At 45.0% G+C, this 26527-nt stretch overlaps 1 protein-coding gene across 9 annotated transcripts in view; it reads right to left on the bottom strand.

The window, feature by feature from the left end:
- MAP4K4 (mitogen-activated protein kinase kinase kinase kinase 4) overlaps positions 1 to 26527 on the bottom strand; it is a 133980-nt gene that overhangs the window by 32866 nt on the left and 74587 nt on the right. For all 9 annotated transcript variants that reach the window (XM_032199667.1, XM_032199676.1, XM_032199702.1 and 6 more), the window contains exons 4-13: positions 21358 to 21483; positions 20456 to 20566; positions 17750 to 17840; positions 16186 to 16316; positions 13773 to 13827; positions 11783 to 11861; positions 9639 to 9814; positions 8878 to 8950; positions 8199 to 8409; positions 895 to 1056 (exon numbers count right to left, since the gene is read on the bottom strand). In XM_032199667.1, coding sequence (XP_032055558.1) covers positions 895 to 1056; positions 8199 to 8409; positions 8878 to 8950; positions 9639 to 9814; positions 11783 to 11861; positions 13773 to 13827; positions 16186 to 16316; positions 17750 to 17840; positions 20456 to 20566; positions 21358 to 21483 — 1215 coding nt within the window. The remainder of the gene's footprint in view (positions 1 to 894; positions 1057 to 8198; positions 8410 to 8877; positions 8951 to 9638; positions 9815 to 11782; positions 11862 to 13772; positions 13828 to 16185; positions 16317 to 17749; positions 17841 to 20455; positions 20567 to 21357; positions 21484 to 26527) is intronic.

Genomic DNA, 26527 nt, shown 5'->3' with positions numbered 1-26527 from the left:
AATGATCACAAACACCGTGACTTTACGTAAGAAAAATTAGGCACATCAAGCCAAAACTAACACTCCTGAAGGTAATGGGAAAATATTATAATGAGCCTCCAGGAGAGTAGTTTGGGCTCTTTATTTAGGATCAGGATTTTGCAGTTCATGCAGCGTAATTATTACCCTGATTATGACCCCGATTAGAGTTTTTAAAGGATTTTTAGAACATGCAGATTTCATGCATAAATATAGCAGCTGAATTTCACGTGGTTTCAAAGGTTTCTCACCTGTTCTTTCAATGCATTAAGGGCACACTGACAACTTAAAATATATTTCCTGCCTGAATTGGCATACGTTATTATAGCTGATTTTAGACAGAGTAAGAGAGAGAGATCACATATTTAACTACATGAATTTTAGGAAGGAAAACTCTCTGCAGCACAAAGGTTCCACCTCAAATTCAGAATATTCAAAGTTTTTGATGAGCTTCTGACCAATTCAGTGTGCCAGAAGCTGACAGGGAACAGAGCAGCCTTTCTCTCAGAGGCCTCCTGAAGATGGAGCATGTCCTGCAAGAGCCACTGACCCAGCAAGACAAGTCGAGAAACGATTTTCAGCCCCACTGAGGATTTTGCCAATTCTGCTCGTTTTTAGTCAAGCTCAGAGGCCAGAGCTGAATTTAGAATAAGTACCATAACAAGAGCTCTTTTTGAGGGAACACAGAGGCTGCCAGAATTTTCCAAAAAGCCCTACGAATCTATGTTAGTGCGTTTGCTGTCAGAGACAACAAAGATGAAAATGTCAGCATAAGGCTGTCTCTACACTGATTTAGTCTTACAATTTTTTTGGAAAATAAGATTTGAACTTAGAAGAAACAAATCTATTACATATATATATGTATCATGGACTCACCTGCTCCCTTTCTACCCTCCTCTTTTCCTCCTCTGCTCTTCTTCTCTCTTCCTCTTCCTTACGTCTCCTCTCCATTTCTTCCAGACGTCTTTTTTCTTCCTGTTCCCTCCGCCTTTGCTCACGCTCCTGTTGCCTCCGAGCTTCCCGTTCTCTTCTTTGTTGCTACAAAAAGGGAAAAGAAACCACAAAGTTTTACTTTTGTTGTTATCAAAGAAAGAGGTGGGGTTATTTTCAACTGAGAAGAGAGGGATTCACCAGGACTGGCAAGCTCTGCAAGTGAGTGACAAAACATTTTATGCAGGCGTTCCATCAGGAAACTAACTTGTACCTAGCACACAACTATCCCTAAAAACATCACTGACTCTCTTGTTTTTTTTTCATGCACACACAAAATCATATACTATCTTCTTGACAACCAAGGTGTGGAAGCTCACCTCTACTCATCAAAACAAAGAGAGGCTTTGTGAAAATGAAACCTCGGTGTTTGAGTAACTGTTGAATTAATGTATAAATCAGAGGGACAATTTTCTTGACTACTACACCTTATCCACATGTCACCAGAAGGAAATTATTGGCCCCACTGAATCAGCTAAAACTCAAACGACAACTGTCTGAGCTGTTGGTAAGCAGCTTCTCTCGTAACGACCAGCTCATAGTCTGCGAAGAATTTGGTGGTGTTGGATCAACAATCAAGCTCAATTTAATGCACTGCCCAAAACTTTGCCCAACAGGGAATGGAAGGCTGACCAACAGCACCTCAGCCCCACCCAGAACATCAAAAGCACCTACACGTAAAAGAGACAAAGGAGCTGAGCTAAGCCTTTATGCTTACACAGATAAGCTTCCACACATAACCCAAATGCAAACTGGTGCTCATATGTCTGCTGAAGTCTGAAAAGAACATGGAAAACAGCTCTAAAAAGCATGGACCAACTCATTTATGTCCAGATAGAACCATGTATAACGTTCAGAGAAGACATTTCAAATGCCTGTGCAGTCGTGACCAACTCTTCCTGCACTTCTACAGAAGCATCCAGTTAGTCCACCTACCCTGAAATCCCAGGCAGCCTCCCACAACTGCCTAAGTGTCAAAAGAGCCAGCTGTCTCCCATTCAACCATCTCTCTACTTTTGCTTTCATTATAGATTTCTACAATATGCTAAAAATCACAGAAGACATTTAAACAAAAAATTAAAAATCATACTCAGATTTAATCCCAAATGAAAGAACACAATGAAAAGCTACATTTGTTAGTCCTTTTTACCTTTAGATTAATACAATCACCAATTCTTTTGTTGAAGCGAAGCTGCCATGGATTTGCAGGTTTAAGACACTCCAAATAGTCTTGCAAGAGCACTCAGATTACGATTTTATTGGGGTGCCTAAATCCATGGTTACTGGTGCGGATTTCAGAGGTGTGCTCACTGAATGAGCAAAGGCCAAATTTTGCTCCCTGTGTTACTTTATGGGACGAACTTGCCCTGCTCAGGATGACAACCCGCATACCTATGAAGTAACTGAAAGTTCAACAGCTTTTTCTGTCTTCTGGAATCAACACTGATACAACTCACACAGGTTAGGAATTGGTAATACTTAAATAAAAAGGGCTGCTTTATGACTTTCTTGAACTAGGTGCTCTTTTGGATCATACACACTCTGCTTGAAGACTACTGTTCATATACACCCTCTCTGTAACTGTGACACCTTCCTTCCTTGCCCATGAAGTCAGCCTGGGTTCACCATCACCTCCCTGTGCCACAAGACACAAGTTTTCTTCTTCCCCATGTTTCCTGAATCTTCTCAGAGAAAAAAAATAATAATAAAAAAAGCTTCCTTGCTCTGACTTCTCTCCTAAGTAAACACGTCTACCAGCCTTTTCTCTCTTGTTTAAGCACGCTCTCTTCAATGAACGTTGATACAAAAATAGCAGAAGTGCTGCAAGGCAGCGAGGAACACAGCGCATTTCATGGGTTTCGCTGCTCCACCTCCTTCCTTTCTATAAGCTCTTTACAAGGATTAAGCAGGCACTTTTATTTCTGAATATAAACAGCTGTGTCAAACAATTTCTATATTTAAGTCAATATATTCAGGTGCCTCTTGGCTAATCAAGTCTGACAGGCTCTTTGTTTAAGAAAACTAAGATGTGAAGTACAATAATTCTGTCGCCCTGAGGATGCAAGAGACAACACACTGCTGGCTGGTTAATATGCACATTTATCAGCTCAAACACTTCTTAAACATACGAAGCCTGTCTGTCTGACAACATTGTGTTGACACTGTCAAGTGGATGCACTGCAAATCTTGTGATGGCATCAGCCTTGTTACGAGGAAGATGGGAAGAGTTTAGGTCTTTTGGATGAAACAAATTCATCACTTCTTGAACCAAGGGAGAAGTAGTCAGCAATAAATATAAATAACTGAACTTAATAATATAAAAATACGTTACAAATTGGCTAAGAGAGAGCTGATTTCCCATGGCATCGCGAAAAAATATCAGTTGTTAAAAGACGAGATCTTTAAACAAGCCTTGAATAAGACTGCTAGCTCAGCACCTGCAGGAGATATTTATTATCCAACAAATGATAAAATAAAAATAAAGATTCTCTGCCACCAGTGTGTGGTTAAGTCAAATCTCCAAATCACAAACGTGCTATTGTCCAGGCACCAAAGTACACAGAGAGATGGGGTTTCTCTGCATGGCTTCCAGCTTCCCGTCAGAAACCCACCAGCCCCTTGCCAAGGGAGTGGAAGGCAAGGCACCTGGCACTGCATCAGCCCATGCAAGCACCCTCATGACCTGCTTCTTCCCAGCCCCAGCTGCAGGAGAACAGGTCCACTGCCTTTGGACGCTGCCTTGAAACCTGATCATCGAATGACTGGCTGTTAATAAAGTGGAATTTACATTTAACAAGCAAGGGAAAGGAAACCTAGGGTGACAAGCATCTCTCAGGTCCTACTCTACCTTCTGTCAAAAGCAAGGGCAAAGCTTGTTAGCTGCAAGCTGTCGTTGACCCAAGCTGAAAACCACTACAATTTTTTAGGCTGAATTAAAACCAGTGCAATTTCTCTTTATAGCGACTGGATTTCTGACTTTAATAAGTCTGGATGCTGTAATTCTTATCATGCAATACAAAAAAGTCCTGGAGTAAAACACAGTTTCTGTACCTAACCAACAGACAGCAAATAGAGATCTGGATTCTCTGAAACGATGGATGCACATAACATCTTCTTTAGTTGGATAGGGTATTACCAACTTACTTATATGTGTCAGATGAAAAGCTTATTTTCAAAGACGTAACTGGTACCCAGAAGGTGAGGGCAGGAACTCTTTAAAGCAATTTCAGAGATGCCAAAACAGAATTTTGACAGAAACCCACGCAAGCCTCAAATTTCTGCACTTCACAAAACATTACTATACCAACAAGGGAAAAAAAATATAGAAAATATAGTGTAAATACTCTGCCTCCTTATCTGGCTTCAGGGTGCATTAAAGATGTTCTCATAATGGTGCCCTGCACCTCCAAACTGGAAGACCATGCAGTGGAGCACGATTTACCAGGAGGGGGCAATGCAAGTTCACACGCAGTTGGTATAGACCAACACATCCAGGACCCAGTTCAGACAGCAAATTGCCTAAGATGAATGTAGACCACCCTAATTTTGTATTCATAGCATAGTAGTGCTCTCCCTTATACTCAGTTGAAGGCTGATAAATACCTGCATTTATGATTTCTTGCACAAAGAACTAGGTAGGCTGCTATCAGCTTAGGAAGAGGATTATTAAGACTGATAATGAGACTTTTATTTTGCCCACAGTGGAGATAAAGTCAGGAGTAGAACTTCTTACTCAGAACCAGTCCAAACTGCAGGCTATTTAAATGAAGTAGATATGAATAATCTGTAAAAGAAACAAACCCCGACAGAAATCACCTGCGGGTACACGTACATTAGCATCTCAGTTCAAATCAGGAATGCTCGTTTGAAGTGAATCATCCAATCATCTCCTCTTACCAGGTTTTGTTTCGTATTTTAAAGAGGTTTCACAGTGCCAACCACTCCTTTTGGATGAAATTAAAAAGGCAGATGCGCTCCAACCGCAGGCAGGCAGGCAGTCTAGACCTCGGCTAATCCAAAGCAACTCCTCCTGTCTCCAAACACATGCAGTGAAGTCTTTGGGTCCTCAGCACTCTAATTGCTGTGCTGTAAATCAAAATCTGTTTCTACTGGACTGTACTGCTTGCCAACGGAGCTATACCCTATCCCCTCAAAAACATCCATCTTAGGTTCTCATAACCAGATAAATCACTTAATCAGGTTGTCCAAAACTGCAGAGGTCCACAAAGAATGGGATTCCACCACAGCTAGTTCTGCATTTGTCAAACCAGACTCAGTTTTGCAAGGTAAAACTCAAATGCCTCTCCCCATGCATCACACTGAGCAATGGTGCCTCCGTGATGCTGAACAGAAACACGGGCACCTGTTAGGACAGCCTAGATCAGCTCAGATCTCTGCTTTTAACCATCTAAGTACTCGTGTGTCACAGAGCTGAGAGTTACGCAATGAATCCTTATGCTCATTTTTAAAGGAGGCTGGGGAGGAGCAAGAGCAATCCCCTTTCCAAAACGTTTCGAGTAATTTCCTGCACCTTGACCCTGTATGATTTCCACCTCCTAAGCCATACACAAATTATAAGGTCCCTGCAACAACGACTTCCAAAAGTCACCTATACGCCTTTTAAAAAGTAATCTTTTTCTCTTATACTGCTGAGAATTATATTTGGCAGATGTCCTAAGCACCGTTCCTGTTGCAGTCTTAGTCAAAACTGTCTAGGCTCTGGGCCAGCATTGTAAGAACAAGCCCTCAATTTTAATTTAGGAACTGGGGGGGGAGGGGGGTGGAGGGGGGACAAGCAACTTGTCCAAGATTATCTAATGCACAAAATTCTTCCCAAAGAATGTCAAATAGGTATACCAAAATACACGCTTACTGTATACAGGCAAAACTGAAAAGAAAGCAATGCTTGGTAAAAATATCAACAAACCGGTGAAAAACCAAAGATTCAATGCCCGATGCTAATCTTAACTCACATTACCAAGCTTCTCATTGTTTACGAGCCTCATCAAAACAGTGGGTGAGTTAAGGACAGAGTGACAACATTTCAATATTTTGGCCTTCAATTGTGTCACAACACTGATGTTTATCTAAATACGTGTCTACCACCCTTCCCCCATCTGAAAGTGCTTGTTTTGGCTGTTGCTTTGTTAGGAATCACTGGGGACCACACATTTTTCCAGCAGAAGATCCAACAACTTGAGTTGTTGGTTTTTTTTTAAGCTCACTGTGAACCTTCATTTAATTCACTTTAAGGACAATATTCACCAGCACCACCTGCAAAAGGAAACCTTTACAGCTTGTCATTCATATTTATGTTTCTAAGTGAACCAGGCAGAGGTTATAGACTCAATAAAAGATAATAGCTTTTCTCTTTCAAACTCTACATGGTTTACTGTGTAACCTTATTCAGTAATACATCAACCTACATTACATGCTGCCTTGGGGTTGCTAAAGTTGTTAGTTCTGCCTTGTATTTTAAAAAGCAGCAGGACTGTTTTAAACGACTGTTTTCAGGTACCTGCCTTTTCTTTCAAGTGCTCATTGAATTGTGAGTTCTGCAACATCCCAAAAAACTTTCAACCCTGTGCAGTGAAGAGGGATGTTGCTTAATTTCCATTATTAGCAGCAGTATCTCCTTTATTTGAAAAAGAAACTACTAAAGTTAAATGACCTAGATAATTTAATTGTAATTGCCTTCCTCACCGAAGAAGTACCCTTGCAGAACCCTGGAAATTATGGAGGCATTTAAAAGAACTTGTTGACTACGCTAAAGTTGATATCTCAACTTTCGCCCACTTTTTTTTGACAATATTAATAAATAAAAAAAAAATATTTTCACATTGGCTCCTTGTTCTCTCTTCCTAGCATCTTTTTATGATCTGCTCCCCCTGCAACATCGCTACGGAGCCAGAGTCTAAAAACAGCTGGATGAGCAATGATGTTTATCTTGGCAATCTCAGAAGGGTGGGGAAGAAACAGAGGAGAAAGGGAGTTTATAAGCCTCCCCCTTGTCCCTCCTCCTGGTTCTATCTGTGGCTGAGCGTTTGCTTACCAGCCCCTTCTTACAACAGCACTAAATGCACTGGCACATTGCAGAGGAGGGATAAGGAGCATAGCGTGACCTGGAAAGCTATTTGGAATTTTCTGTTATTTGTTATGCAAACACGTCACGTGAAATTTGAAGTCAGGATGCAAATCAACATTTGGTCCTGGTTGCCTCCTCGTTAAACATTACAAGGATTTGGAAAACCAAACTGGGTGTAGTTTTTCCACCATTGCTAAGTGAGCGCTAGAAACAGCGACTCAAACAAGAGGTCCTTTAAGGACGGCTGGAATCTGACCCTGCACTTCCTGAGGAGCCAGATGATTGGTTTCACTGCAGCTCTCATACCCAGCCTTGGCTAAGGAACCGTTCTGAAAGTTCTGAAGCTCATAGTGAATATTCTACTATGTAGATATAAACATGCACAAGAGCTTAGGAGGTGAAAAATAGGACAGAACAGTATTTTATATCTCCATTTCCCCTTTGTTTTTCAGACTGTATACTGCACACCTACCATATCACAAGTGTGATTTAGTTATTAATAATTTTGGTACAATTATAATTTCAGCACCGATTCTAAATCATATTTATAATTCTGTGTGGCTTTTAGTCATCATGGTACTATGTGTGAGAGGAGTAAGACATGAAAAAAAAAAGCTTTCTGCCTACCAGGAATGAGTGCCAAACACAGATGTTTGAGAAAGCTTTAAAGTGAAATTCTGAGCATGTCACATCCCCCCAGAAATCATCTTGAGGCACTGCCCAATTAAAAAACTAAAAATAAAAATCCATAGGGGAATAATTAATGTCTCTCATTCTCCACAGCTACCTAAAGCCTAGACATGTTGTCTCTTCTTTGGAGCAGAGACCAAGCTTTCCCCCAGGTCCCTTCAAACAACTAGGCTTTGGCTTCTGTTGCCTCCACAGGAGCTGCTGGATATTCAGTGCTTCCGAAGACTGTTCATATTCAAGTAGCCAAACATGGATTTAAGTGTTGTGCTCTACATTTGCCAGTGGATTTGCACGTGTTGTTTTCCTTCCTGAGGTGTGCGGGAGCTACAGAGAACCCTTTCTAAATGGGCGTGGGGATGGGAAACACAAGTGGAAGAGGGGCTCTTGGCGCCGAGCACCAGCCTCCTGTCTCTACCTCTTCCAGCCGTCTCCTTTGCTCCTTTTGCTGCTCGATGCGCTTCTGCCTCTCTGCCAGCAGCTGCCTCTTGTACTCCTCCTGCTCACGGAGCTGCTGCTCCTGCAGCAGCTGCTGCCTCCGAAGGGCCTCGGACCGTTCCTTGTTTTCCTGCTGCAGCCTCAGGAAATCACGTCGGAGGGTTGATTCTCCAGGCACATTGACAATGGAACTGCAACAAAAGGAAGTTGAAGCCTCCCATACAATGAAGCCTGATGGGCCATTAAATACCTTTTCCAAAGCAGGGGAACATTAATAAAATATATCACGACGTTAAATTTTAATCTCATTTCTTTCAGAATGAAGGCACTGGATGCACATCAAATACACACTCGCAGTGGAAGGCGTGAAATGAGGCCAAGCAAAATAAGGACCAACCCTGACATTTTGGAGCCCCTGACCAGTCACATTTGCCATAAATCTCCTTCCATTCAGAGCTCTCTGGCTCTAAGCCACGTGAGAGGGAGCTTTAAAACCTTTAGCAGTCATAGAAGAGGTATTCAAACCCTCCGGGTGGTTTGTGTGGCTTGTGCACACACTTAACAGAAGACAGAAATTTAGTGTGCTCCTGATTTATGGTCATGGGCTTCAGACTTACTTGGCATGAACTGCCCAGAGCCCTCCGAACAGCAGTTATTACCTTGGCTCTCCTTCTTGTTCAGGCACTTCCTCCTCTTCTTCCTCACTTCCACTATATTCATACTCCGTCTCATCTAACAGGAAAGAAACAATGGTCCAGGTAGTGCTTATCTTTAATTTGAGGACAGTGGGGACTGGCAGCAGCACCTTAGTGAACCAGTTCCTGTCCCCCTCAGTGAGAAGATCCATCTGAGACCCCAGGATTCATCCTGTATATACAAAGCCCATCTTCCCACACGTGTAAAGCAGCGCAGTGCTTTGCGGTGGATTTTCAGCACGTTTCCTGAATGGCACCAAGTTTGATTTCTAAGACAAGACACCTGGAAAACCTTGGCACCACCTGAATAAAGAGTACAGGCTGCCCAAGACATTCGCTTCATAGGTCTTGTAATGTGTTATTTCCTGTGAGTCTGATTTATGGCATCATTCCAGGAATTAACCTACTACAAAGCAAAAAAGGGCAAGGCATCTATGCCAACATCCTCCTTACTACTGTTTAACACTCACATGGAAGAGGCATAGCCTAGATGAGAGTAAATTTAAATTCTCTGAAAGTATGACACTTGAAACTGATGTTTTCTCCGTAGATGGAGAGAATAAAACCTAGAAGTCTGCTGATAGTCAACCCATGAATTAAAAAAGAACCTCTCAAGGGTATGGGTTGTTTGGAGCTTTTCTAAGGGTGGGGATTTCGAACAAAAAGCAGGACAGAAATGCCTATTTTTAATAAGCTGCAAGACTGGATTTTTAGAAGCTGCATACCTTTTTCTCCTCTCTTCTTCCTGGTCCTGTCTATATGGTCCTTAAGCTGGATTCGAACTTGCCTTTCATTTGGTTGGTCACGTATAAATGGATGTTTCAACAGTTGTTCTGTAGAAGGTCTCTGCATGTAATTCTTCACTAGACAGCCTTCTATAAAGCTGAAAAACTTTTTTGACCTGAGAAAAGAGAAAGGGGGGGGGAACAAAACTTAAGTTCATAGCTAGAACTCAGCTCAAACAATTTTCTTCTGTTCTCCCCCAAAGCCTAATTCCTGTGAATTCCTTAATTCCTTCCACAGAGCATCATGTCCCAGAGGACGGTACAAGTGCTGTCTGAAAGCGTGCACCCAAAACAGAGCTGAGCGTCCTCCAGCTGAACATCAGGCTAGCTGGACACAGGGTGATGCTGACATACCTGCAGCGCTTTGGCACAGCCCTGCAGTAATGTGCCCTCTTTCACGGCCATAATTGCCCTGAAAGGCAGGATGTATTAGCGAAAGCAGATCATGCAAACCCAGCTCTGCTGCTTCTGGGCCAGTGCTGGCTTGCAGCCAGCTTGCTTGGAGCACAGGCAGGGCAGCTCTGGTGTGTCTCCACCTGCCCATGCCATCGAAGGGCATGTCTACTTCAGACGAGCCAAGAGGAAAGCTGCAAGAGCTGCTGCCAATGTTTCACCAATGCAAGAAGCACCACACTGCTTTTCCGTGCACCTGGGCTCACTGAGACAGGTCTGCGAGAGCTTACGATTATTTTAATTTCCACCTTAAGAGCCAGACAAATAAATCCTCAGAGAACAACAGGCGGGTGTTGAACATCGTTGGCTGTTCAACACCAGCGTGTGGGGTCAAATTCTCACCGGCACAATTTGAAGGGCATAAACCCAACTGAGCTCCTCCTGCACACCACGTAAAGTGACAGGGTATGGCAGTTTGTCAAACTGGAGCACCGTCTTTCTAAATTTGCACTTAATTTGGACTCTTGCAAGAGGACCTCTCCAGACAGAAGTCACCAAACAAGCTGTCTTGCAAAATGCCCATCATGAAAATACCCACGACCGTATTTTTCATCATTTGGCCTTTTTTCTCATAACCCATCACTGACTACACTAAATAAAAACAGTTGAATGATTTTTTGCCTATTTGGTGCTCTCAGACTGCTCCTGTGCCTGGGCAGCAAACACTTCCATTAAATGGTTAAATGCAAAACCAACAACAGTTTCCACCCATCCCTTCACTCTCCTGGTGTCATCCAGGAGGCTCAACTGAAGGGAACCTCGCTGCTTTCTGTTATTCCTCACACCTCAAATGTTATGAATCCAAATAGAAAGGTTCATGAAACGTTCATGCAAATACTGTATATGCATCCCTATCCCTTTAACACATGCAGAAAGCACATACGAGAGAGGGAGAGGGATGCCCTGACAAGGACAAGTTCACAGATAAGTCAACCCAGGCAAAGACCAAGCCCAGCAAGCAAGCCAAGTCTGTATTATGTTGGTTTTGACGAGGCAGTCAAGTCACTTCAGTATTTTGACAGGATCACAGCATCCCGCTATCACATCCAATCTATACAAAACCTCTTTCTAGGGAGTTTTTTTCATTTCATACGTGCCAGTCATAACCAGTAACTGTGAGGAAATCCTCCGATACTAATGGATTCCTCTCAGCTGGCAAGAAGCACACACTCAATTTCAATCGTTTACAATAATTATAGTAAAAGCCTTCATTAGTTTTAATAGCTCCTTTCAACTTAGCAACTAGAACACCATAGCACTGCTCTGCTTCTGTGTTATGATACATCTGAGAAAACATACTGCATATTAAGAGTGCTGCGGGAGTTTATTTTTTAAAATATGGTTCCATTGGTCACCTTAATACAGATGCTGCTCTGCCAAGAAAAGAAGAAGCTTGGTTTTTATTTTTGCAGAATTCGAGATGCAGTTTCTCTGGGACAAACAGAACTAAATAAACAAGGCACGCTTTTTATTTTATGCTTTGATTCCGTAGCACAGGAGATAACAACAAATGGTTTTAGCTAACAAGTCTCCACAATTCTGTGGACGCGGTAACAGAACGGCATGCAGTGAGACAGAAGAAAACGTCTCGCCACAAGAGGAGTTACAAACCAGAGGCAATTATTACATACCATTTCTTGGATTTTAACCGTGGGGGAGGGTTTCTGGGTATCAGAAAGAGCGCCCTCATGGGATGCATGTCACAAAGCGCTGGAGGAAAGAAAACAACAGTGAACAGACACATGGAGACATTGGCTTAGCTGCTCCCTGTCAATACCATGGCTTCAGCTTCCACAAACATTCCTGCCATCCCCACCACACACGCAGCAGACACAGGAGATGGAATTAGACAGAGCAGACACGAAGAAGGGAAGGAGGATGCCCAAGAAAGGACACTAGAAGCAAATCCTCCATTTTTATCATCTTTCTATGCTTGACCCCTTGCACCATCCGTCTCAGGCTCAATAATCTCTGCAGGCAGAGGTAATGTTTTCCACACAGCAGAAATTCAGGAGAAACAGACTGAAGTGACAGGGATCCAGGATTCAGAGATAAGGGGCCACAACTTTGGTGAAGAAGCTCCTTGGATGCCTGTGGATGCCATCGGACCACCAAGCTTAGAGATGGGCTTTTCAGCTGCTTCTGGGGGAAGAGGCAGACCCCACATACCAGTGGACAAACCAAGGCCAGTGCTGATTAGAATTTACATTGCATCTTTGCTTACTTCTCAAATACCCCTCTTGTGATTTTATGTGATGAGGGGCCAAGCTCTGCTTCAGTTTGGAAGTGAAAAAAATATTCTTGTCCAATTCCAGGCTTACAAAACCCACTGAAAGAGCTTTTAACTGACAGCCACCCAGGCAACCTAGTGCTCTGAACAAGAAGGTAAAGCAAAAAGGAGGTCAAGTGGTAGCTGAAATGCTGTTAACACAAGGCTGGCTGAGGTGTCCTGGGAGCAGCTCTCCTACGGGCATTCATGCAAATGTGCAATTAGGAAGGAAAAAACAACAAAAAAAATCAGACCTCCTACAACATGAACCAAAACAAGAGTGTGTTGCTTCATTTTATAAATTTTGCATTAATAACAACAACACTCTGGCAGAGGCTATAATGAAATGACCATTTTTTTTAGTTAGTAAAATGTCAGTGTGTCATTTCACCTTCATCATCTCAAAGACAGAGGTTTCAAGCTGGGATTCTGTGATTACATGTGGTGTGGTGGTGGTGTTTGTTTACATGTAAAAAATATATATATTTATATTGTAGTTCACTCTTGGGTACCTTAGGCTGCCAGTTTTAAATCCCAATCTCCATCTGGGAGTGGGAGTAAAAATATTTGCCAGTATACTGAGGACTTCCATAGAAGTTACCATTAAAAACAAAAACATCAAGCCTTCTTTCTTTTTAAATCCCTCTGTGCTCCTTGCAGATATTTGCTGATTGCCTTGATGTTCAGAAGGAATAAAGATATGAAGGGAAAATAAGCCACCAGAAGTTGTGCATGCTTCTCTCTCAAAAATACCCACGTCAACTCCTGAGTGCTCTCAGGCAGTGAGCATTAAGTTCAGCGCTCTGTGCTGACGGTGGATTTACACTTTAAGTCATGTCACTTTTAAGGAAGATCAACACCACCCACCGATGAGTTGAAACAAAAGGAGAAGCAATGTTAGCATTACCCACCCTGCTGGAAAGGCGACACAGCAAAGATTGCTACAGGCGCTTTTTTCATTAAGGTCGGATTTCTCCAGGCCCCGCTGCACCTCTCCCCAGCTGAGGTTTCAACATCCCAGGCCAGCCCCTGCACAAACTGGGCCACGCTTCCAAAAGACAATATACTACCCATAGGAAGGAAGTCTGACGCTTGATTACCTTCCAAATATTCCTGCTATAGAAATTAAATTACTGCAGTCTGCACTGTAGTGCTTATCCTATCCTATCTTTATCAGAAGTGTTGCTATTTGGGGAATTTTGTATTTATAGGGCAGGCAAAACCAAAGAGAACAGAAATAACATGAGGACACTTTCAGAAATCTCAAAACTAGGCTTAGATTACGAGCAGCATCTCCTAAGTATACGTTTCAGCCTTAATCAGCCCGCTGGAAAAGCACACGTATCACTTACGGGGAGCTCCTTCTGCCATCTCGATGGCTGTAATGCCGCAGGACCAGAGGTCGCTCTGCACAAAAAGAGACAAGGACCATATGTTAGGAGGTAGATTTACCCGTTCAGACGGTAAGAACACCATTTGCAGAGGCATTGTAGGTGAAATTGTAATGAAATACCAAGGCTGTTTAAATAATGTAAGTAGCTTTTTTCTTGAAGGGTTTCCTAAAATGCTGTTTCTCACATCATACATATGTATACACTCAAATGCACGTGCATCATACACGATATGCAAATAACTCTAATAACACATGAATATATTCACATTAGGACAATAAGAAGTACATTTGCCCCAAATCTGAGTCTATGGAACAACAGATTTGGCAGTATTCCCTCGCTTACAAAGGGCTGAACGTTTCCTTGTAACGGACTCACAGAAAACACTCAGTGTATTCCCCCACACAGAAGACAGAGAAAATGAAAGACGAAAAGCTGTGGGGCAAAACCCCAAACCTGTCAGGTCTTTTTCAGTGTCTAAATACGGATTAGTGGAATATACTCATTTCTGAACCCTTTCTAGGCAATAATAGCTAAATAATAATATAATCACATCATAGTTGTATATAGTGGAAGAGCCATCACTGTGAAAATGGTAAGAAGCCTCTCTTGGGCACAATGCTTGTGGCCAAAGCACCTACTCCATCCCTACCACCTCATCTTTGCTTGAGACGTCAAGAAAAACCAAGAGGCCTTCAGTGGGAGCCTTCCAAGGTATTACCTCTGGATAATGTCCCTGACTAGCAGTTAACTGCACTTGCTCCCGAATGAGAGCCAGAATCCTCAACTGCAGGCAGCAGCTGGGGGAGTCCTGACAAGGGGCAAAACCAAGAGACTCCTGCAACTTAGTGGGCAAAACAGCGCGGGAGGCTGCAGAAAGGAGCACAGCCACTGTACAGATCTGTTCTTGAGAAAAGCAGGGTTCATTTTTGGTAAGAATATTGATTTTTTTTTTTTAAGTGAAAATTAAAGAGCAGAAAAGCTCTTCTGTACGACAGACAGGAGAATTTCTAGTAGTCTGGCAACTGCATTTTCAAACCCAGCAAGGCACTCATTTCTCTTGGTCCAACCTATCCATTCACGCTGAACTGCACAGCCTCCTGGTCTTACAGGAGCTTCAACCATGAATTTTCTAAGAACAAAACTAACTAAATAAAAATAAGATAGAAAGACAACTGCTTCAGCTCCCTACGGGCTCCACCAGGAGCAATATACACGTGTTTTCAGAGAGAAGGAATCCTTTCTCACATCACGATTGCATTAACAAATACAACAGAAAGGTCTTCTCCTTTACTAAATCGTATTAGTCACCTTCCTAATAAATCTACCTGCATTATCTTCATTACAATGAGCTGTTGGATGTAAAAAGTGATTAAATCAACAGAAATAGGATCAATCTGATCAATTAGTTGAAAAAAAACACCAATTCAAATCTCCTGTGTTTTTTGTTTTTTGTTTTTTTCAAGAAATCTGGACATACACAGCCGTACTGATAGCTAACACCACTACCAATCCTAGCAAATTGATACTCAGACCCAATAGTCATGGTAAGACCCTAATCACCGGTTTTCTGATAGCTTTATTGCCTTTCTTGGTTAAAAGTTGGAATAGTTGCATTAGTCTAAGTGAAGATTTTTTTAAAAGCTTATTTTCTCTTTTTTTTCCTTCCCTTGTGCTTTTATAAAAGCAAGCTGAGAAGTATTCTGAAGGTTACAGGATGCTCTGACCAGAGAAATTTAACTTCAAACACGAATACATCATATTCTTAAGGGTAGTGCAAATGCCATCAGGCCAACGGTGGTTTTGCAGTAATTAAATATTTTGTTTGTGGCGAACTACGTGAGAAATAATCTTTGTTGAAAAATGTCAAGATGGATACATTTTTATCTCCGTGTACATGTATCCTGAAATCAGGAACAGGCACAGTTTAAAGACCTCCTTCTGCACTTCGCTAGCTCTCCAGACGGTGCTTCTATTTAAGGCAACACCTAAACTGCATTGTTCTGGATTATTACAATAACTGGGACATATTCAAGCACAATTTAAAGTACAAGCGTTATACAAATTGAGAACACAAGCATCTCCAGTCAAACTCTTTTTTGCCTTTCTCTGAGTACCTACAGCACGCTGAAGTCCTGCTCCCTCTGCCTCGAAGCTAGGACAACACAAGTCACAGCAATTTTTAAAGGTCATAAAATTGGCAGTGATCCATACCTCGTCCTCCCCTAGCAAAATGTACCTTCACAAAATAAAATTACTCTTACAAAGCATAAGAAATCTCACAGACTACCATCATTCATAGGTGTTCATGCTGCAAAGGTAAGGTTTCTGTGCGTTGATTTGTGTATTTTTTCTGTGAACAGGGCTCTCTTACTCTGTAATCGTATGTAGCATCTGGATTTTCATCACAGGCAATAACTTCTGGAGCCATCCAGTACGGAGTTCCAATGAAAGTGTTTCTCCTGCCAACTGTCCTGTCCAGCTGAGCACTCACACCAAAATCCACTGCGGGTGGGAAAAGATTAGAATAAAATCAGAGGGGAAAATAACGCCGTGATTACTTCTGTAAGATGGGCTGGAAATAAAACCAGGTGGAAGATCCACACGGGAGGACCATGCTGAAGAGAAATATGATGATGAACACAGAGGCAGCCAAGTCACCGTGCTTCACTCTCCATGTGCTCAGGCCACAGGCATCTGGAGACACAGCAGTGGTATCTGCAGTGGAGACACAGCACCTCTCCTGCACCTCTGACCTGTCTGTGCAGCATCACCTCTTCCCCAGACGGGACTGTGTGGCTACAAAATACTGTCTTGGAGGCTGAGGAAGGACCATTCCCTTCCTAGCCAAGCACCTTTGTCTACACAGGCAGGCTCTGCTTTCACGCCATGGGAAAACCACATGTGAACGAGTCTCCTTTTTTTTGGCTGTCCACCTTTTTTTGCTGTAAAATTGGACAGCAAAAATAATTTGTTGCTCGGTGAGCTGCTCCCTGCTCTGATGCACAGAGCAGATGTGTCAGCGGGAACAAAAGATGAAGATTATTCAAGAGGTGCTAACTTTGAGCACATAAGCACATGGGCTAAAACAGAGATGCCCGTTTCGTTACATGAGATTTTTCCTCCCTTCGCTTTCTCCCCCCCCCCAGTTCCACTGCTGTGATCACATTCACAAGCGTGAGAGATGCTTTTCCGTACCAGTAACTGTGTCTGCTCTAGGAGGAAGGGCTGTGGCAGCTCCACAGAATCCATCATTTAGGAGACACAGACAAACTGGTGGAGACAAGCTCTGTGGGAGCACCGGTTTGGGAGCTACTGTGCTCCACTTTGGACCAGAAGGATGAAAGCTCTCCAGAGAGCTTCCTCCTCCAGCAGCCAGGACATCTTCCTATGCCTCGTGCTGCAGGAAGGTGTAATGCAAAACAGAAGGGATGTGGGCTGGGTGGGAGGCCTTCAGCATGGCTCTATATTTAACCAAAAAAAAAAAAAAAAAAGGTGGCGAATGCAGTGTGATGCAAATACAGAAGGTTAAAGTGTTCAGAAACTGGAAGAGGCAGATCAGAGAGAAAGAAAAAGGAGGATGTCCACTTGTGGAGGAAAGAAGAGGCGTGGGATGAGCACGGCTTCCAGCAGGCATGCCAGAGCTGGAACTACATTTGGGACTGCATGCCACTGCTCCCTCGAGGGTGGCACCCAGGCCACGTTTTTGTGCCCAGAGCCTGAACAGCAGGTGCCGTTGTCGCTCAAGCCAAACGCAGGAGCGACTCTCATCACCTCCCGAGTCCAATATACACGGAGCCTCGATCCACATGAGAGCAGTGGCAGAGTGTACATGCTGAAGAAGGTGTTGCAGGGCTCTTAAAGAACTAAATTAATTTGGGAACATCAGAAAAAACAAGGCTAGATGACTCGGGAAGCGGACGTGCTTGCCTACTTACCAAGTTTCACTTCTGCGTTCTCTGTTAACAACACGTTCTGCCCTTTGATATCCCTGTGAATCACGTGGTGGGCATGAAGATGTGCCAACCCCTGCAGGAGGGAAAAGAGAGGAAGGAGACGACGTTCAGAGTTAGGCCCTTTGCTCAGCAGCAGGCGATCCGTGTCCGAAAGTCTCAGCCCAGTGACACTGTAAGTGACACTGGGGTCAGTGCACCTCGGTGGCACCTGACAGGCAGAGAATCCCCCTTAAAGGGATTGGAATTTAGGCTGGTAATGGGGTGGGAGGAAGAAAGGAGGAAGCACCAACACGCAGATACGTCCCCTGAGAAGGAGGTGGGATGGTCATGGGCTAGCATTGATGTTTGAGGGTGAGGGAATACTGACAGCAAACAAAAGCTGCGGAGCAAAGCTGGAGTCCTCTTATCTACCTTCCATAATTACGAAGCCAGATAATTGTTCCTCAGGAAAAAAAAAAAAAAAAAGAAAAAAAAAAAGAAGTGAGCATTATACTTTCCAAAGGAAACAAAACCTCCTGGCATACGGTGCTTTTTGTTGAGACAGCACCTGGATGCATGCCCCAAAGTGTCAGCCATGTGGAGGGAGGGCCGGGCGAGACATATGCTGCGTTTGACTCCCTAATGCCATGGGTAGAACAATAGGCAGCCCTCGGAGCAACTGCCTGTTTTGGTTTCTCCTCGGCACTCTGCTCGGAAAACTCTAGTCTCTGGTGGGATCGTCTTGCCTGTTCGTGCTGCCCTCGTAGGCTTTTAATGTTTTATGAAAAATAAAGCCATAGAACCTTTACAGCTGCAAAAGGTTAAGGGAGCAGCGCTCGCTGTAAAGAAATATTTTCTAACACATGTTCTTCATTAACCGGCCGTTTACCAGTTTGCCTACAGAACCATTGGGGCTCTTTGCTTTTTTGGAAACAGCTAATGAGCACGGCAAAAAAATACAACCCGCAGCTCCTCCCTGCACATGTCACAAACTGGCGAAACGAAGGGGCAACGTCCTTGGTGCCGCCTCGATGCTGGCTGTTAACACAAAGTGTGCTCCTATTTTTCACGAGAAGGAAGGCTTTTCCACGGCTTCGCACAGGATGCTTTCTAAAGCCTTACGCTGCGCTGCCCCAGCCAGGGTAGATAATCACATGAATCACACGTGCTCCCCAGGGTCCGATCCGGTCTTACTGGAAAAACACATTCAGGTCCTCGAGAGGTTAGGACGAGACTGAGGGGCAACGTCTCGAATCTCCTGCAGACCCTACATGAGTCCTCTGAGACTGCTCCGACCACACAGGAGACTCTCACTTGAGTCTCCACCTGCGCAAACCTTGGCACCTCAGCTCACTTAGCTCTTTGTTACACAACCTCTCTCTTCCATCACTGACGAATTCAGTGTCAAATCAGGTTTTGCAATGTGAACCGAGCATTCCTTTTTTCTAGATATTCCAGTTCCTGCTAGCAAGCATTAAGGCTCCTTTTACAAGTGTCTCACAAGAAAACAGCTTTCAGGTAACTCTTTTCTGAAGGAAAACCTTTTTTCATCTTCTCAGCAAGCGAGACTCTACCACCTTACCCAAGGAGAGCTCAGGATAAATGCAAGATAACATGCCGTACCTCCAGGGCTGCACAGTTGTTCTCAAGTCAAGCGTAAGCTCAGCACTCAGCACTACAGCAGTTAGCTTTCCTCGCATTAAAGTATGCTGCTACCCATTTGACTGGAAGCACAACCAGCAGTAGGTATTCATGACAGTAACTCTTCTTCCTCCTAGTAAACAACGACTTCAAATGTGCCAGCCAAAACTTCAACAGCCAAGCTCTCTCCTAGCAGATGGAGTCTGAGCAAGAGACCACAATCGCATGTCTCCATCGTCTTAAAAATCACCAAGGCAGAGCCAACGTGCAGCACAGGCAACAGCAGCACTGATTTATGCGAGAGCCACTGGTGGTTCCCTTTAGCATGAAGCCCTCAGAACTTCATTTGTGATGAGGCAACTGAGCAGACGCACTGTGTGATGGTACGGGTAGGAGGCAATTTGTTTTACCAAGAAGCACGAGGAAAATCGTACCAGATTTACTTAGCACAGCAAACATGCCAACTCAAAAAGCGCTCGGACGGTGCCAACTGGAAATTAAATGTGAGGCGTGATTAGTTAAAGCTTCAGTTTCAGAAAAACTGGTACGTGGCATCCCTCTCTCCCTGAGAAACTTTTGCAGAGCCGTATGCTGGCGCTCTGCGGCGCACAGCCGCACGCGGGACGGATCTGCCTGCCAAGCACATTTGGGATAGCCCATTCTGTACCCTCTCGTGTTAGGACACTGCTGCGACCTGGATCTTTTCCAAACTAAAAGCATCTTACAGGCACACGGGCACTGTTTCGCTGCTTCACCAATAGGCAAGGGCTCTGGTTCTTATTGCTGGCTTCTCGTGACCAAAAATTGCTGCTCTCTGCAAGGCTGCTGTTACAGCGCAGCACGACGCACACAGCCCGCGAGGATCTGCACCTCCTGTCCTCTCTGCCGGCGTAGGAGATGAATGAAGTTCAATGACGTGGAGCAGACATCCATCCACTCCTACATGCTCTTCAGACAATGATTTGGCTAACAGGATTGATCAGAAACAGCTTCTTGCAGACCCACGAGCTAGGTTATATCTGCAAGATTGCCTCTGCGCTTTCAAGTGCAGCGGGCTGGTTTCCTTACCCTGAGAATCTCCCTGGAGATGTACGCTATCCAGTCTTCCTTCAGAGTATTCCCTTTCGTGTTCTTCACGAGGTCTGTGATAGAGCCTGCTCCACAAAACTCCATAACAAGCTGCAAAACAAACACCAGCATGCAACCACCATTACACACAGCTCCCGGCCGCCTAGGGAGGCAAAATCATCAGGCTGCAGCACTGATCTGGGAAACCCTCCCGAAGCACAAAGTATCATTTATTTTACCTCTCTGCCTGGGAAGTGGCTCCAAGACAAATGTCTCCAATGCGTGTCAGACGTATATGGAATATGTCTCACATTAGTTACCACATTTTCAAGGACTGATTTAATCACTGTAATTTAATACTGGGAATCTGGATTTGCTCAGCTATGCAAAATGCATTAGCAGTAACAGGAGTAAGAGCACATCCAATGCTGAAGGAATCAAGCTGACCACACCATTGCAACACGTCGTATTCCATAATTCCCACTTATTTATTGGACACAAGGACATGCACTGGAGTCTGTACTCTGCCATTTCAAACCCAAACTTCAGTCCTCAACGGGGTATAGGCAAGATGGGATAAGAAACATAATGGGTAAAATTTTCAAGTGCAGCTTTATTTTTACAGCCACGCACTCTTACTGCTCAGCTCCTCTGCGTTGTTCCCATGAAACATGTTACCATCCATCTGGGAAATGGGGAAAAAAGTTACTTAAAGAGCAAATCCATTGCTAATAGCAAATCTTGGTTCAGCCACCACGTTAGCCTATGTGATTCAGCTCTCTATCTGTTCCAGCAAGCACCAAATTCTATTAGTTTGCCTTTGCCTAATGCTGTTTCTGTCATCCTCAAATGATATCCGAAAGGGAAAGGCTAATGAACGTGCTTGAGAAATATTTGCTTACCCACAGCTGGTCATCATGTCCTGGAGGACTTTTCTTAATGAAAGCACCATAATAAGTTGCAATATTTCTGTGATGAGAATACTTCTTTAGCATATTAATCTCCAGTTTGATTTCTTCTTCTTCATCCTTTGGAAAAAAACAAAAAAAAATGTGTTTAATACAACATGTACGTGACTTACTTCCTCTTTAACACGAGTAGTTTTAAGAAGTTTAATTTATAAAAGCATCATGCTCAGTAAGCACATCTCTGGTTCATGCCAACAAAATCCTGTTTCTGGAGATGGGCTGAAACAGACCTGTACTTCTGCAAGCCTGATAGAGGAGTATTATTGCCATCTTCCTCATTTTTTTTTCCTTTAACTTTGAAGATTTCAACCCGTCCTATTTCAATGCCACTGGTGGGGAAGGGCAGGAGCCCACAGCAGGAAAGCAGAGGTGGAGAGCAGGAGCCCCCCTCCCCGCACCGACAAGGCGTTTGCCTCGTGCACGGGTTTCCTCCTCCTCCTCCCTCCGGCTCGGCGGAGGAAGAGCAAGTGCATCAGGAAAAGAGGGCCGGGAGCCCGACTGGTAAACAGGATGCCGCAACACAAAGGCAGAGGAAGGATTTCCCCCCCGCTCCTCCTCCTCTGCGAAGTGCCAAGCAGCAGAGAGCAGCTCAGGTGAAGGGAGGTCGTCTCTCTTAGCTCACCTAAGGGCAGCGGGAGCCCTCCTTTAGCACAACTCAGTTAAAAAAAAGAGCTCATTTGCCCATTTACGCAGCCTTGCAGCCCCAGGGGACAAACGTGTTCAGGAAGAAGCTGCGCCCCCTGGTCCCCAGGGAGTGTTTTGATTACCCCGTAATGTCAAAGCTGATTGCACGGGAACATTTTCGGCCGCGAACTTCCTCACAATCTGCAGCAGGGCAGCAATCAGCTGCCCCACGACGAGGTGTGCACCACTGCGAGCACAGCTCCGTGAGCCAAAAGCTACTCGGGGCTTCCTCAGCTGCTTCTTGCTGTCGGTGCTGCTGTGTGGTGTTTGTTTTTAGTCCATATGCAAACAAAAAGGAAAAAAGATGAAGGAGTAGTAGAAGTGCACGTGCCCGCACGAGAAACTACCAGGCTGAGCTTTGGATTTCGGCAAAAAACTGCAAAGGGAGCTCTGCTGAACTGAATAGTTTGGGACTTGCTCCCTGGCAGATTGCTATCTGTAATGGGATTAATCTGCTGTTTGGTACCGACTCTTCAGACGAAAATTATTTCCTACCCTCGGCACATGAACACAATAGCCCTGACCATACAATGGGCAGGATGTCCTAAAGGTTGCTCCTGCTTATCTGTTACGGCAACAGCCAGAATGACAATGCTCAGACAGGATCTTCTGGGGAAGGGGGGAAAAAAAAAAAAAAAAAAAAAAGAGCAAAAAAATAAAATAAAAAGAGCAAAATTGTCGTGTTGCAGATTCAGGAGTGGTTTTGCCCTGCCCTGCCGGGGTTGGCTTCTCCCCTCGGGGCACAAAAGGAGGGTGAGGTCACCAGCGAGGATGCAGCCCCCAGCCCCGCAGATGTCTTGCATTAGGGCGAGATGCCTCCCGCCCCAAAATCGCACCGGATAAGAGTGCTTCCGCACGGCCCTCCTGGCGGACACGTGCGCCCGCAGCCTGGCGGCACCCTCAGCCCCCAAAGTGCTTTGGGATTTTATTTAGGGACGCGGGGAAGGAAGCTCCCTCACCTCCTCCCTCCCTCCAAGGCAGGCTGACATAGCCCCCTGGAGGCGCAGGGATCACAAAGGGAAGAATTAAATCTGACTGGGGAGAGGGACGGGCGCTCTCCTGAAGGGATACAAAAGTGCAGCCTTTTTTTTTCCTTTGGAGGAGGGAGGCAGCTGGCGAGCCCTTCCCGGGGATTTTACGCAGCTGGCATCAATTACCACTCGAAGCCATTATCTGCGGATACAAACTCCCATTGAAACCCTCTTTGTCTGGGCTGGTGCAAGGGTTTTACACTTCCCTGGTTTGTGGCAGCACGGCTGCTGGCTGGCAGTTCCTGCAGCAAGCCATACTTTCACGGGACGCACGTGAGCCAAGGGGGCTCAGAGTGGATTTCCTCATCCCAGAGCGTGTCTGTGGTGGCCAAGCAAGGTTAAAGCAAACAAGGTTTTATGACGAAGGTACAAGCAAACTTATCTACCCTCCCAGGTGGTTTACGTGCTGCCCTATACCGGTTTGCAGTGCCATACAAATGGGTTCCCTCAGTAACCTTCCTTTTTGACTCAAGAAATGAGGCAGCCAAACAGCTCAGCTCTCCTGTTCCAGAGGCCACGCCGTGATTTTAAGTTATTAGTGAGTGTTTTAACAATGCTCCCCTGTAGTGGAACCCTACTGTGAGGGGTGAAGGCAGGGAGCGCTAAGCCACCGCTCCCAGGATGGTGGAGAGGAAAGTGTTTTGCCTTCGGAGGCACCAGAGGTCCTCTCTTTTACCATCTTCCCCCATGAGGTGCAAGCTCAAAAAATAAAACACAAAATAACAGGAGAGGCCCACGAGAAACCCAGTTTATTTTCCTTCCTCCTTCCTTTCCCTGCTCTTGTGTCCAAAAAAAATGTCCTAAGGGGCACCGAACGCAAACAAAAACCTCCCCGGATAATTCCCGACACCAACTTGTGCAAATCACCCTTCTCCTTGGGTGTCACATCCTCCCCTCTCCCTCCTTCCCCACACCCCAGGCCTGGCTTGTGTCCATCCGAAGCAGGATCCGTCCAGAGCAGGGAGAGCCTGAATAGCGCCTAGCACAATAGGTGACCTTTCCTGGCGCGGGGATCGGCACTATATACACTCCTTAATACAGTTCTCACACACGGGGGGGGACGTTTTGGCAAGCAGTGCTGCACACAGCGCAGTGTTTCACCCAGGAGCTCTGGCGCTGCCTTCAAGCAGGGCAGGAGATTGCAGTTCTGGGAGGAGCCTTAACCACAGTAAAACAGAGATCCCCAACGCTGGGCAAGGCCCTGCCGAGGTAGGAAGTTCATACGAAGCAGAAGGGTTTGTGGTGCTGAGAAAAGTAATCCTTCCCAAGGCCGCTGCGGTGTCAGAACAGGGAAAGGGATATAAAATCGTTCCTCAAAAAGCACCGAGCACAGGCTTCTTGGGAGGGAAAGCCGGAGCTGTTCAAATGGAGACTTTAATCAAGGCGTGCAGTAAACATTTAACAAGTCCATATGCAGTGCCTCCTAAATCCTAACTTACAAGAGCCTCCAACTCTGTTACTACAACCCGTCTGTCCCGGAGTGTTTTACAGAGCCTTTGAGCTTTGTTACCCTCAAGCTAAAGACCTCGTGCGAGTTCATTTCCCTTCTGTCTCCTTCCTCCGTTACCTTTTCACCCCCAGCGTTCACTGTGCCTGTCCCACGGGACGTGCAAGGGCTTACTTTCATGAACCCCTCACTCTTCCCACCTTGGAAATGGCACCTTCATTTTCTTCACCACCCTTCAAGTCCATCCTCAACGTGTGCTTCTCCAAACACCTGCAGGCTGTTTGTGCTTGGGAAATGCTTGAGGCACGCTGTGAGGGTGCCTCTCGACTTTGCCCTTTGTCCCTGTGTGCAGCCCATGCAGAGAAAGCCCTTTGTGGTTTTTGGTGGTTACAAGCCTCCTGGAGCTCATCTTGTCACTGAGAGCTTCATGGGAGCAAAAGACACCTAGGGATGCTTTCTCAAGGGTCAAAAAAATCTTACTTTTGTGAGAACAGTCTGGGAGAACAGGCCTGTACTTATGACCACGTTTGGGTACCTTCGGTCACAAGATTTCCTCAAGCAGGTTAAAAACACACCTCCCCCCCCACGCCAGACAGAGGGCACTTTGTATCCCCTTGGCTCAGCACCCAACAAGGGAGAAAATGAGCCAAATCGCTTGGGGTGGTGCCACTGCTGAGGCTGCAGCGATAAAACAATGATAAAGTACGCTGGACAAAGAAGCACAAGGGACAGGGAGCTTTTTGGGAGGGCCCCGGCACTGCCTGAAGGAGCCTGTGAAGCAGCATTGTGCAGGCACACAAGAGGGGATCACGTGCACACGGGAAGGAGCCAAAACCCACGTGAAGACAATACTTGCCTGTTGTCTCTCCCGAGCCACCTCCCCTGCCGGTGACGGTGACAACAATATTGCCTTTCTTGCCCGAAGTGCCCCCGCTGCTTTCGCTGGTCACCGGATAAAGGCACCGCTGCTGACCTGCCCCAGTAAAACCCCAGGACACAGGAGGCAACCAAGGGAGGAACATCCCTTGTTCCCCCTTCTGTCCCCCCAGGACCTGGATGGCAGATCTCCTTCCCAAAGGGGACAGACACACACATCCTTCCCTGGGTGCGCAGTCCAGACGCTGCTGGGCCCCAGCTTGGACCTGTTAAAGGTGCCCACGTCCTATGGATTTGATGCAGCCAAAGAGACTCAACAAGAAATTAAAGTTCTGGTTAGAAACTAAGCCTAAAATTTCAGGAACGTGGGCAGAAGGCAAACATCTGGGAGAGGAGAGAAAACAAGAGGCTAAACGACTGGAAGCGTGCTTTCTATGTACAAAACACTGATCAGAAAACAATATGAACAGAAATGTAAGGTGGGAAGGTAAAATACATTAAAAATGGCTGTTTTGGCCTAACACGAATGTTCTTCTATTACGTATGTCATGATAACCTGTAATTAAATGAACACAAAATTTCCTTACAGAACAGTCCTTTGCTTCACACCCAACCGACCAACAAAGTCTAGAGATGAAAGGGAAAGAGAGATTTTTACAACCCCTCTTTCATTTTGTCTTAAAAAACTACCAACCAAACAAAAAACAACCAACCAAACAGCAAAAGCACCAGCCTTTTTCAATCATGAAACCAAAAGCTGTCACCACGCACACCCAAACAGGAGCAGAACAAAGGAGAACAAGGAAAAGTAATCCCTCTTTGGCACTTCCTCGGGGCTGTCTCACATAGATCCTTTATTAAAAAGAGATTGGGCTGGAGAAGTAGCTGAGGAGAAATTCAGAAGCTCCATCACACGCATGACAGCCACGAAGGGCTCAGTACTACTCAGTAAGTAATATTTAGGCCAGAAGAAAACACACAGATCTTCGAAACGGGGGGAGCAGACAGGTGATGGTACTCCAAAACCAATTGTACTTTAAGAAAGGATTTTAGAAGATGGGAGAGT

The sequence above is a fragment of the Aythya fuligula genome, chromosome 1, assembly GCF_009819795.1.
Source record: "Aythya fuligula isolate bAytFul2 chromosome 1, bAytFul2.pri, whole genome shotgun sequence".
NCBI classification, from domain to species: Eukaryota; Metazoa; Chordata; class Aves; order Anseriformes; family Anatidae; genus Aythya; species Aythya fuligula.
Note: the sequence above shows the minus strand (reverse complement) of the source record. Positions and strands in the feature narration are given on the sequence as shown.